At 36.1% G+C, this 12874-nt stretch overlaps 1 protein-coding gene across 2 annotated transcripts in view; it reads left to right on the top strand.

Annotated features, from left to right (window-relative positions):
* The window catches only part of atp1a1b (ATPase Na+/K+ transporting subunit alpha 1b), a 34729-nt gene extending 22186 nt beyond the window's left edge, over positions 1 to 12543 (top strand). For both annotated transcript variants that reach the window (XM_073845284.1, XM_073845285.1), the window contains 19 exons: positions 1754 to 1957; positions 2048 to 2161; positions 2281 to 2415; positions 2529 to 2646; positions 3862 to 4130; positions 4213 to 4521; positions 5546 to 5680; positions 5855 to 6050; positions 6148 to 6323; positions 6409 to 6545; positions 6627 to 6777; positions 9325 to 9493; positions 9567 to 9721; positions 9822 to 9945; positions 10471 to 10616; positions 11332 to 11462; positions 11565 to 11666; positions 11752 to 11843; positions 12322 to 12543. In XM_073845284.1, coding sequence (XP_073701385.1) covers positions 1754 to 1957; positions 2048 to 2161; positions 2281 to 2415; positions 2529 to 2646; positions 3862 to 4130; positions 4213 to 4521; positions 5546 to 5680; positions 5855 to 6050; positions 6148 to 6323; positions 6409 to 6545; positions 6627 to 6777; positions 9325 to 9493; positions 9567 to 9721; positions 9822 to 9945; positions 10471 to 10616; positions 11332 to 11462; positions 11565 to 11666; positions 11752 to 11843; positions 12322 to 12350 — 2892 coding nt within the window. In that variant the 3' untranslated portion in view covers positions 12351 to 12543. The remainder of the gene's footprint in view (positions 1 to 1753; positions 1958 to 2047; positions 2162 to 2280; positions 2416 to 2528; positions 2647 to 3861; positions 4131 to 4212; positions 4522 to 5545; positions 5681 to 5854; positions 6051 to 6147; positions 6324 to 6408; positions 6546 to 6626; positions 6778 to 9324; positions 9494 to 9566; positions 9722 to 9821; positions 9946 to 10470; positions 10617 to 11331; positions 11463 to 11564; positions 11667 to 11751; positions 11844 to 12321) is intronic.
* The last annotated feature ends 331 nt before the right edge of the window (positions 12544 to 12874 follow it).

Genomic DNA, 12874 nt, shown 5'->3' with positions numbered 1-12874 from the left:
GTAAGTTCATGAAATAGAGTTTCTCCAAGAGTAAAAATTACCCTCAGTAGAGTGTTTTCACGGCACGTCATCACTCGGCCATATTGGGGGCACTGTATTTAAACAGTGCCACTGAACCGAACGGAACTCGCAAATTTGCTGATTATTGCTGCTGAAAATAGTCAATTATTGTCATGTTTTGGACTCTACTAATCGGTCAGACCGGGAAAAAAAAAAAATTGGATTAGACTGCAAAAAGTTATAACAAATTAAGGAGAAGAGTGGAAAAAAAAAAACGGTTTGAGGAACAAAAGGTGTTTGTGGTTGGACAAACTGAACCAGGATTTCTAGGGTAAGAATCTTGACAACATTCATAGGTTCTTATCATTTCAGGTCAAGTAGGTGAAATATTAGGCCAGTGGTTCCCAACCACATTCCTGGAGGCCCCCCAACACTGCATGTTTTCCAAATCTCCTTAATCAAACACACCCGATTCATATAAATAGCTCATTAGTACACACTCCAAGACCTGAAATGGGTGTGTCAGACAAAGGAGAGATGCAAAATGTGCAATGTTGGGGGCCCTCCAGGAATGCGGTTGTGAACCACTGTATTAGGCTAAAATCTTAATTAATACTGCATGTACATATCTTTACCTCCTATTGTGTAATTAGCAGAACAATGAATTCAGTAGTACATTAATTGTGCAATCAATGCTGTTGTTTAAATCCAAGTATCTCCAAAACGTGCATCCGGGTAACTGACCAAACCATGACTTAAAGGGATAGTTCACCCAAAAATGAAAATTTGATGTTTATCTGCTTACCCCCAGGGCATCCAAGATGTAGGTGACTTTGTTTCTTCAGCAGAACACAAACAAAGATTTTTAACGAAAACCGGTGCAGTCTGTCAGCCAAATAATGGCAGTGGATGGGCACCAGACCTTTAAAAGAAAAAGAAAAACATGCACAGACAAATCCAAATGACACCCTGTGGCTCGTGACGATACATTGATGTCCTAAGACACGAAACGTTCGGTTTTTGCGAGAAACTGAACAGTATTTATATAATTTTTTTACCTTTGATACACAGCCACGTCCATCTCTCCTGAGCACGAGCTCATCATCTGGCTTGTTACATGTGTACGCGCTCTGGCGTAGTATACGCAAACGCCGTAAGGGGAAATCAGTGAAAAGTCCCGGACGCAAACGTAATCTTTTAGCTTTAAACCGGTTTGAACAATCAGGATAAGCGCAAGTAATTACCATTTTGAATAGCCGCTATACCCACAATCTCTTGGCACTGTGTAAACAATGAGTGTCGTATTCATGCGACAGATCGCTTCCGGCGTTTGTACACAATTAGAGCGAGAGTACACATGTAACGAGCCGGATGATGAGCTCGTGCTCAGGAGAGATGGACGTGGCTGTGTATCAAAGGTAAAAAATTATGTAAATGCTGTTCAGTTTCTTGCAAGAACTGATCGTTTCGTGTCTTAGGACATCAATGTATCATCACGAGCCGCAGGGTGTAATTTGGATTTGTCTGTGCCCATCTACTGCCATTATTTGGCTGGCAGACTGCATCGGTTTTCGTTAAAAATCTTTGTTTGTGTTCTGCTGAAGAAACAAAGTCACCTACATCTTGGATGCCCTGGGGGTAAGCAGATAAACATCAAATTTTCATTTTTGGGTGAACTGTCCCTTTAAGTGCAAACATTCTATAAATCTCTAGTGATCAATAACTAACATAGCCATCTCTTTGACTTCACCAGGGTCTCACAAGCGCTCGTGTAGTAGAGATTCTGGCCCGTGATGGACCTAATGCCCTCACGCCACCTCCAACCACCCCAGAGTGGGTGAAATTCTGTAAGCAGATGTTTGGAGGTTTCTCCATGCTGTTGTGGACTGGTGCCATTCTCTGCTTTCTTGCCTATGGCATTCAGGCAGCAATGGAGGATGAGCCAGCCAATGACAATGTGAGACAGAATGCTGATAAATATTTAAACGTGTGTTCTGATTATTGGATGTTTTATACCTAGTTGTGTTTATCTCTTTGTGCAATGCAGCTATATTTGGGAGTTGTGCTATCAGCTGTGGTGATCGTCACTGGATGTTTCTCATACTATCAAGAAGCTAAGAGCTCAAAAATTATGGATTCTTTTAAGAATTTGGTTCCCCAGGTAAATAGATTTTTTTAGTAATTTAATACATAAATAAATATGCTTAAATACATTGTAGGTTTGTCTTCTTATGTACGTTTTTATTCAGATGATTATATAGAACTTTTTTTCCTTTCTAGCAAGCTTTGGTTGTCCGTGATGGTGAGAAGAAGTGTATCAATGCTGAAGAAGTAGTGGTTGGTGATCTGGTGGAGGTAAAAGGTGGTGACAGGATCCCTGCTGACCTGAGAATCATAGCCTCACATGGCTGCAAGGTTATTATGAGGCGCTATTTCTTATCTGACGTGATCAATGTAGCGTTAATGTTACATTTCCTGACCGTGGCAGTGGCATTATGTAAAATAGCTTTTAAATTGGGTGTTTTAAGGTGGATAACTCCTCTCTGACTGGAGAATCTGAGCCGCAGACACGGTCCCCGGATTTCTCAAATGATAATCCTCTAGAGACCAGGAATATCGCTTTTTTCTCCACCAACTGTGTCGAAGGTATTTTATATTCTTATTCACTACAGATGTTCAGTAATGTGTTTTACTTATATAGTTATATAGCTTATTAAAATTAAATTCATATAATTACATTTTTATATTTACACTGTTACTTTTAAAAGAGAAAGTTCACTCCAGGCAATGTACTCATAAAGAAATTATGCTTTTTGAGGAAAACATTTCAGGATTTTTTGCCGTATAGTGGACTTATATGGTTGAACTTCCAAATTGCACTTTAAATGCAGCTTCAAATGATCCTAAATGCAGTTGTAAACGATCCCAGCCGAGGAAGAAGGGTCTAATCAAGCGAAACGATTGGTTATTTTTAAATTATAATTTATATACTTTTAACCTCAAATGCTTGTCTTGTCTAGCTCTGCCTGAACTCAGTTTTTTCCAGTTCAAGACAGTTAGGGTATGCCGAAAAACTCCTATTTTCTCCCTCAACTTCAAAATCATCCCACATCGCTGTTTTATCATTTTTGTAATGTTTGATCTTTGCATGTTCACTTTGCAAACACTGGGTCTGTACTTCTGCAGCGATGTAGAATGATTTTGAAATGATTTTTAAAGTTGAGGGAGGAAATAAGATGGGAGTTTTTCGAGTTTTTGTCTTTAACCTGTCTTTGCTCAGGCAGAGCAAGACAAGATGAATGTTTGAGGTTAAAAAGTATATAAATTGTAGAATTGTTGAAAAATAACTGATGGTTTCACTAGATAAGACCCTTCTTCCTCAGCTAGGATCATTAAAAACTGCATTTGGGATCGTTTGAAGCTGCATTTAAACTGCATTTTGGAAGTTCAAACTTGGAGCACCATAGAAGTCCACTATATGGAGATAAATCGTGAAATGTTTTCCTGAAAAAATATAATTTCTTTACGATTGAAGTAAGAAGGACATGTACATCTTGGATGACAAAGGGGGTGAGTACATTGTCTGTAAAATTTTGTTCTGGAAATGAACTTCTCCTTTAATACTACTCATTATTCCGTTGGTGAATCATTAAATCACTGCCATTAAAAAACACTGATTTGTTCAGAAATGAAACAAATGACTTGACACCATGAGTGGGTCATTGAATCATTTTCTTTACCGATTCATTTAGCATCTGTGTTACTAATTCTGCTTTATTTGCAACTACTTTTGTTGGCAAATTAAAAATGTCACATATTCAAGTTAAATATCAATGTTTCTCATGCAATATTTGCACATAGGTACTGCACGTGGCATCGTCATCAGCACCGGAGACCGTACTGTAATGGGCCGAATCGCAACACTTGCATCAGGTCTAGAGGTCGGGCGCACTCCCATCTCCATTGAGATTGAGCACTTCATCCACATCATTACAGGCGTGGCTGTTTTCCTAGGCGTCTCTTTTTTTGTTCTGTCTCTCGCTCTTGGGTACTCCTGGCTGGAAGCTGTTATCTTTCTTATTGGCATCATTGTGGCCAATGTGCCTGAAGGTCTTCTTGCTACAGTCACGGTTAGTTAGTTTAAACTTACTTTGTTTGAAGATCATGCCCTAATATTTGCTTGGCACTCAATCTCTGTTTCTTGTTGTTTAGGTTTGTCTCACTCTCACAGCTAAACGCATGGCTAAGAAAAACTGTTTGGTTAAGAACCTTGAGGCTGTTGAAACACTGGGCTCAACCTCAACCATCTGTTCCGATAAAACTGGCACATTAACGCAGAATCGCATGACCGTAGCCCACATGTGGTTTGATAACCAGATCCATGAGGCTGACACCACAGAGAATCAGAGCGGGACCTCCTTTGACCGCAGCTCAGCCACCTGGACATCATTGGCTCGTATTGCTGGGCTCTGCAACAGGGCTGTGTTCCTGGCGGAACAGGCAGATGTGCCAATTCTAAAGGTTAGTTTTTGATTTGATGCACAGCAAGTTATACTTACAGGGTGTGACACTGTAGGCCAGTGCACCATTTACACAATGACTTATGATGGAGGTCTGCTTTTTTAAAAAGCAGAGCAGTTTGTGTCGTACACTATCACTCAGTAACACACAGTAAGAGTTGTAATGTTTTTTTAAAAAAGTCCCTTCTGCTCAGCAAGCCTGCATTTATTTGATCCAAAGTACAGTGAAAACAGAATGAAATATTTTTACTATTTAAAATAACTGTTTTCTATTTGAATATATTTTAAAGTGTAACATTTTTTGTTTTAAAGGAAACATTCTTTTTACTATTACTATTATCAAGTTAAGTACATCTTTTAAGATTCTTTGCAGAATAGAAAGAATCAAAGATCAGCATTTATCTGAAAATTCTGTAAAATTATACACTATACCATTCAAAATCTTGGAGTCAGTATAATATTTTTTGGGGGAAATTTTAGAAATTCATACTTTTATTCAGCAAGGATGCTTTAAATTAATCAAAAGTGATGATAAAGACATTTAGAATATTTCCAATTTCAGACAAATGCTGTTCTTTCTAGCTTTTAATTTATCAAAGAAACCTGAACAAATTATACTCAGCTGTTCTCAACATAATAAAAATAATAAATGTTTTTTGAGCTGCAAATCAAAATATTAGAATGATTTGACTGGACTGTACTAATGCTAAAAATCAGCTTCGAAATCACAGGAATAAATTTTAAAACAAATTTTAACAAATATATTCAGATAGAAAACAGTTAAATAGTAAACATATTTCAAATTTAACTTTTTCTTCTGTATTTTGGATCAAATAAATGCAGGCTTGGTGAGCAGAAGAGACGTTAAAAATCTTACTGTTCAAAAACGTTTGACTGGTAGTGTATATAATGATCCTAATAAAAATTGAAAAGCAACAAACATGTATGGCACCTCTTTAATGTAGATACTGTTTATAGTGAAAGACTTACTAATAAATATCTCACTTGTGTTTTTAAATGTTAAGAGAGATGTTGCTGGGGATGCGTCTGAATCTGCTCTGCTGAAATGCATTGAGCTTTGCTGTGGATCAGTGAAAGAAATGAGAGACAAGTACGCCAAACTGGCAGAAATCCCTTTCAACTCCACAAACAAATATCAGGTACTCGATTTAGGATCTTACATCTCACGTGTGTTCATTTTCATGTCAATCAATAAAGGCTTCCAATTCAAAATTGTAAAATTAGCCTTTAATATGTTTAATTGACAGCCCTAATATTACTAATAAAAATACATCTCACCATTATCTGAGTTTATCTAATGCTTGCATTGGTAGCTGTCAGTGCACAAGAACCCAAATGGTGGCACAGAGTCGAAACACCTGCTGATGATGAAAGGAGCCCCAGAGAGAATCCTGGACCGCTGTGCTACTATATTGATCCAAGGGAAGGAGCAACCTTTGGATGATGAATTGAAAGAAGCCTTTCAGAATGCTTATCTAGAGCTCGGGGGCCTTGGAGAAAGAGTTTTAGGTAAAAGAGAAAAAGCTGCTTCTTCAAATACAAGTTGTATTTGAAGAAGGTCACCTGAGCACACTGTGGACTGATCATTTACATTCTTCTCCAACAGGTTTCTGTCAATTCTACCTCCCTGATGAACAGTTTCCAGAAGGCTTCCAGTTTGATGCTGAGGATGTGAATTTCCCAACTGAGAATCTGTGCTTTGTGGGTCTCATATCAATGATCGACCCTCCACGTGCTGCTGTACCTGATGCTGTGGGCAAATGCAGAAGTGCAGGAATCAAAGTAAAGCATAGATGCAAATCCATTACAATGTGCTGACATGATTATATAATTATAGTTTACACATATATTTCTCAACTATTATTAGGTTATCATGGTAACCGGTGACCATCCAATCACTGCCAAAGCCATAGCAAAGGGTGTTGGGATTATTTCTGAGGGTAATGAGACTGTGGAAGACATTGCTGCTCGCTTGAATATCCCTGTCAATGAAGTCAATCCCAGGTATTGTGATAGTTTTACTAAAAACATCCCTCTACATTTTCTTGACATGAATCTAATAAGTCAATAAATATCTCTTTTCAGAGATGCAAAGGCCTGCGTGGTTCATGGTGGAGACCTGAAGGACCTCTCATGTGAACAGCTAGATGACATTCTGAAGTACCACACAGAAATTGTGTTTGCTAGAACGTCACCACAGCAGAAACTTATTATTGTTGAGGGGTGTCAGCGACAGGTAATGATTGAACTTCAGAATAAACCTGAATACTTCAGTACAACAGTTTAGAACAGCAGTTTTCAACTCGCAAACTTTTTGATGCCAAAGATCGCTAAACATGATTCCCCTTGTGAGGAATCACCTTTCTAATATAAAAAGACAACTAAGTGTTTTTATGTACATTACAGGAGTTTTTTGAAAGAAATTGATACTTTGTTTCAACTGTTTACAACATTGAAAAAAATCACCAAATCATATTAAAATGATATTTAAAGGATCATGTGACATTAAAGACTGTAATTTTTGGAAGCCTGTTTCCGCCACTGAATAATAAAAAAAACAGAATATTGCTTTTTATCTCAAAATTCAGATTTTTTTCTCTCTCTGAATTTTGTGATACACACTCGCAAATCAGACTTTTTTCTCAGAATTGTGAGATGCAAACTCGCAGTTCAGACTTTTTTTTCTTGTGTGATATAAACTAAATTGCAAGAAATAAAGTCAGGATTGCAAGACAAAAACGTGCAATTCTGACTTTTTTCTCACAAATGCAAGTTTTTTATTTCGCAATTCTGACTTTTCTTGCAATTGTGAGTTTGTATCTCTCAATTCTGACCTTTTTCCTTGTAATTCTGACTTCTTTCTCAGAATTGTGAGATACAAAATTGCAATTGTGAGTTTATATCACGCAATTCTGAGTCAGACTTGCGACTTGGTATCACAAAATTCAGAGAAAAAGTCAGCAAGAATGTATGTAAACTCACAAAAATTGTGAGACAAAAATTCGCAATTACCTTTTTACATTTTTTATTCAGTGGTGGAAATGGGCTCTTATAATAATTAATACAATGGTGCAATAAGGAAATATTTTAAAATAGAAAAAAAGTTATTTTAAATTATAATTGTTGAAATTGTTTACATTTAAAATTGTTTAATAAATGTTTATATTGTTCATGTACTGAGGCCAAAGCAAATTGAAATATTAAATATATATGTATATACACAGTATGTCACAAAAGTGAGGACACCCCTCACATTTCAGCAACCATTTTAGTATATCTTGTCAAGGGACAATTCTATAGAAATAAAAAGTTCGATATATTTTAGAGTAGTCAATGTGCAGCTTGAATGTGTTTATTGTCCCCTGAAAATTATTCATCATACAGCCGTTATTCTCAAAATACCTGGAAACAAAAGTGAGTACACCCAAAGTGAATTTGTCCAAAGTGTCAATATATTGTGCTAGCACCATTGTTATCTGGCACTGCCTTAAAGGGATAGTTCACCCAAAAATTAAAATTTTTCGCATATATACAACAATTATTGTTTACACAGAGCACAGAGATTGTGGGTATAGTGGCTATTCAAAATGTTAATTACTTGCACTTGATTGTTCCTGGTTGTTCAAACTGATTTAAAGCTTCAAGATTACGTTTACTTGTGCGAACTCATCCGGGTCTGTTGACTTTTCACCGATTTCCCCTTCCGGCGTTTGCGTATACTACGCCAGAGCGTGTACACAGGTTACGCGCTGGATGCTGAGCTGAGTTAGACATTGCTGCATATCAAAGCTAAAAAATGATATAAATACTGTGCAGTTTATTGCAAAAACCGATCGTTTTGTGTCTTAGGACATCAATGTATCGTCACGAGCCGCAGGGTGTAATTTGCATTTGTCTGTGCATGTTTTGTTTTTTTTTACTTTCAAAGGTTTAGTGTCCATCCACTGCCTTTAAATCAGTAACAGACTGCAGCGGTTTGAGTTAAAAATGTTCGTTTGTGTTCTACTGAGGAAACAAAGTCACCTACATCTTGGATGCCCTGGGGGTAAGCAGATAAACATCAAATTTTCATTTTTGGGTGAACTATCCCTTTAATCATCCTGGGCATGGAATTGGTGCTTTAAGTACAATTCTTTCATACTGACCACTGGATGTTCAACATGGCATCTCATGGCAAAGAACTCTCTGAGGTCAATTCCAACAGCTCTGGTCAATTCCATGCCCAGGATGATTAAGGTAGTGCCAGATAACAATGGTGCTAACACAATATATTGATACTTTGGACGTTCACTTAGGGTGTACTTTCTTTTGTTGCCAGCTATTTTGATAATAATGGCTGTATGTTGAGTCATTTTCAGGGGACAATAAATCTATACTGCTATGCAAGCTGCACATTGACTACTAAAATACTAAAATATATCCAAGTTTCATTTATAAAGATACACATATACATACATATATATATACATACATATATACACAGTTCATTTCATGATTTTCCACCATTTCATGATTTGTGATTATTCTAACTGAATCAAAACTGAAACCATAATATTTCTGTAAAATTAAATTTGGCATGAAGCATATTTAATTAATACCTTGATATTTAAAAATACATTTTCTCATTTATATTAATATATAAATAAAAATGATCCACAGACCCTCTTGGAGCCCCTGCAGGTCCTAAGTTTAAAAACATCTGATTTTAAAAAGCAATTAAAAATTGTAATTTTGAGTTAATTAGTTAGTTATGATTTAAAAAAAAATAATTTCTGTTCCAAAGGGAGCCATAGTGGCTGTAACAGGGGATGGTGTAAATGATTCTCCAGCACTGAAGAAGGCTGATATTGGTGTTGCTATGGGCATTGCTGGCTCAGACGTGTCCAAACAGGCCGCTGACATGATCCTCCTGGATGACAACTTTGCCTCAATTGTCACAGGCGTAGAGGAAGGTACGGGAGACCTTTATTTTCATATCCTCTCAATGTTGTGGGCTCCTTTGTTAGCATTTTCTCTTCACTCTAGGCCGTCTGATCTTTGACAACTTGAAGAAGTCCATTGCTTACACCCTGACCAGTAACATCCCTGAGATCACACCCTTCCTGTTCTTCATTATCGCCAACATCCCCTTGCCTCTAGGAACTGTTACCATTCTGTGTATTGACCTGGGAACAGACATGGTCAGTGCACAACACACTGGGTTATTTTTGTTTTCACACTTGCGTTTGGTACTTCATCTCTACAGGAGCTGACAGCTAATCATTTTGTTTTATTTTCAAGGTCCCTGCTATTTCTCTGGCATATGAGGCTGCTGAAAGTGATATTATGAAGAGACAGCCCAGAAACCCTAAAACAGACAAGCTGGTGAATGAAAGACTTATTAGCATTGCATATGGACAGATAGGTAGGTGGCTATTTTGTGGCTTTGTTCTAGTAGTTACAGTTGAGGTCAAAAGTTTACACCACCCTTTCAGAATCTGCAAACTGTTATTTTTTTACACATTATTAAGAATCAACTATTATTTTATCTTGTGGACTATATGTAAACATCTGTTATGTGAAATATCTTATTCAGGTCAGTACTAAATAAACAATAACAAGCATTTTGTATGATCCCTCTTATTTTGGTCAAATAATTAACATTTTACAGATTCTGAAAGGGGGATGTAAATGTTTGACCTCAACTGTAAAATGGTAGAGCATGGCAATAAAAATGGTAGAATTGTCAGTAAATTTCCTAGAAAACACATCCAAGAAGAGTCATTTTTAATGGTATTCGATCAGGTGCTAAATTAGTATGTTGTAAATGTCAGTTTTTCCTGACTAACATGTTATAATATCATATAAAAGCTTCTCATGTCAAAATGTGAAAAGGGCTTCACAATAAAAAAAAAAGTTTTGAGATGAAGGATTTTATCTCATTTTGCAGGTATGATTCAGGCTCTGGCTGGATTTTTCACATACTTTGTCATTCTTGCTGAAAATGGCTTTTTACCATCAAGACTGCTAGGAATTCGTGTACATTGGGATGACAAGCATACTAATGACCTGGAGGACAGTTATGGGCAACAATGGGTAGGTATTATGAATTATGTTACAGCTGTGAACCATAAATATTATATTCTTATTTTAGAGAGCATTATTTTGGATAAAATTATGTTTAGAGCAAGTGCTACATGAGTGAAGTCCTTCTCAGATGCATACAAAACTGTTCAAAAGTGTGGAGTGGGTAAAATTATTTCAGTTTTTTCTCTTCTCATGTTCACCAAGGCTGTATTTATTTGATTTAAACTACAGTAAAAACTGTAATTTTGTAATTTTCTGTTTTACTATATTAAAAAATTATATTTATTGTAGTCAAGATAAAGCAGAATTTTCAGCAGCCATTACTCCAGTCTTCAGTGTCTCATGATACTTCAGAAATCATTCTAATATGTTGATCTGATGCTAAATGTTTTTTTTTTTGTTATTATGAGTGTTGTGCTGTTTAATATTTTTTGAGAAAACTGACTTTTTTGAGAATTCTTTCGAGAACAGCATTTATTTCAAATAGAAATCTTTTAAAACATAAATGTTTTGCTGTCACTTTTGACTAATTTAATGAATTCTTGCTGAGTAGAAGTATTAATGTCTTTAAAAAAAAAACAAATTGTATATCGGCAAAATTGAATGTAGTCACCTCAAAGCTAACATGCATCAACTAAAAGCTTCAAAACCCTAATTTTAATAGCTCTTCATAAGTGATACTATAACATTATTATTGTACCAAAACAATGTTATGTTTTCTCAGACATATGAACAGAGAAAGATCGTGGAGTTCACATGCCACACAGCGTTCTTCGCCAGCATTGTGATCGTGCAGTGGGCCGATCTGATTATCTGCAAGACCAGGCGTAATTCTGTCTTCCAACAGGGAATGAAGTGAGTCTGGGAGAACAAATGAGCTCTGATTGAGCGTAAGCCATGTTTATGAGGAGATTTTCTTTTATTTATTGTCTGTTTACTGCGTTTTTGTCTTACAAGGAACAAAATCCTGATCTTTGGATTGTTTGAGGAAACAGCACTGGCGGCTTTCTTGTCTTATTGCCCAGGCATGGGTGTGGCTCTCAGAATGTACCCACTCAAGTAGGCTAAAATTTTATTGCATGAAATAAATATGCATTCTTGTCTTGGCTGCTTTTTTGGTTTATGCTTTGTGCTCTATCTACAGGATCAATTGGTGGTTCTGTGCCTTGCCGTACTCTCTTCTAATCTTTATTTATGATGAAATCAGAAAGCTCATTCTTAGACGGAACCCCGGAGGTAATCAGGAAACTGCAACCTCATTCTATCGAATTGTATTGTATTGTAGAATTTTAATTAATATTATACAAATTTGACCCTGGACCACAAAACCATGGGACAATATTTGGCCGAGATACAACTATTTGAAAATCTATAATCTGACGGTTAAACAAAATCTAAATATTGAAAAAATCGCCTTTAAAGTTGGCCAAATGAAGTTTTTAGCAATGTGTATTACTAATCAAAAATTAAGTTCTGATATATTTATGGTAGGAAATTTACAAAATGTCTTCATGGAACATCTTTACTTGATATCCTAATGATTTTTGACATAAAAGAAAAATCGATCATTTTAACCCATACCATGTATTTTTGGCTTTTGCTACAAATCTACCCCTGGGTCCAGGGTCACAAATGTATGTCTTAAGTACTGTATGAGTGCATTTTACATTTTCAACTGCAAAAATTAAAAACAAGTTATATTTTTTCATTACAGGTTGGATGGAAAGAGAGACGTACTACTAGACCATCATGTTAGCACTACTTCTGTGTGTTATCTTTGTGGCGTAACAGTAGTTTTGCTGTTCTGAATTTAACCAGTACATTTTAAAATATTTTATATAGAATGATTGTAGCACTAATATCTTGCTGACTACTGAAGATAGACTTGGAAAACTTTGGAAAAGTGTAATTAATTGAATAAATTGTGGTGACTTCACTAAGATGTGGTCTCATTCAATAACTTACTATCTTGTTAACTTAAGTTAACTTAAACTTGCATATAAATGTATTCTTAGTATTTCTAAATTTATTTATTTTTTCTTAGAAACACAGAATATACTTAGCAGTTGTTAAAAATAAAAGACAGAACAAGGATAGGTAAGGCTGCTTGTTATATAGTTTGTACTAGATTTTTTTTTGCTCACTGGATGGTTCTTTCAAAATGGCTAAGAGCCTAGTAACCCTGAAGAATAGAATCATGTTGGCATGGATACACAGCAAGAGCCCTAAACTATTTCATTCAAAATTTAAGGGAACAGAATGTGCCT

Source organism: Garra rufa, chromosome 8, assembly GCF_049309525.1.
Source record: "Garra rufa chromosome 8, GarRuf1.0, whole genome shotgun sequence".
Taxonomy (NCBI): domain Eukaryota; kingdom Metazoa; phylum Chordata; class Actinopteri; order Cypriniformes; family Cyprinidae; genus Garra; species Garra rufa.
The sequence above is the reverse complement of the archived record's forward strand: the minus strand, read 5'-3'. Positions and strand labels throughout refer to the sequence as shown.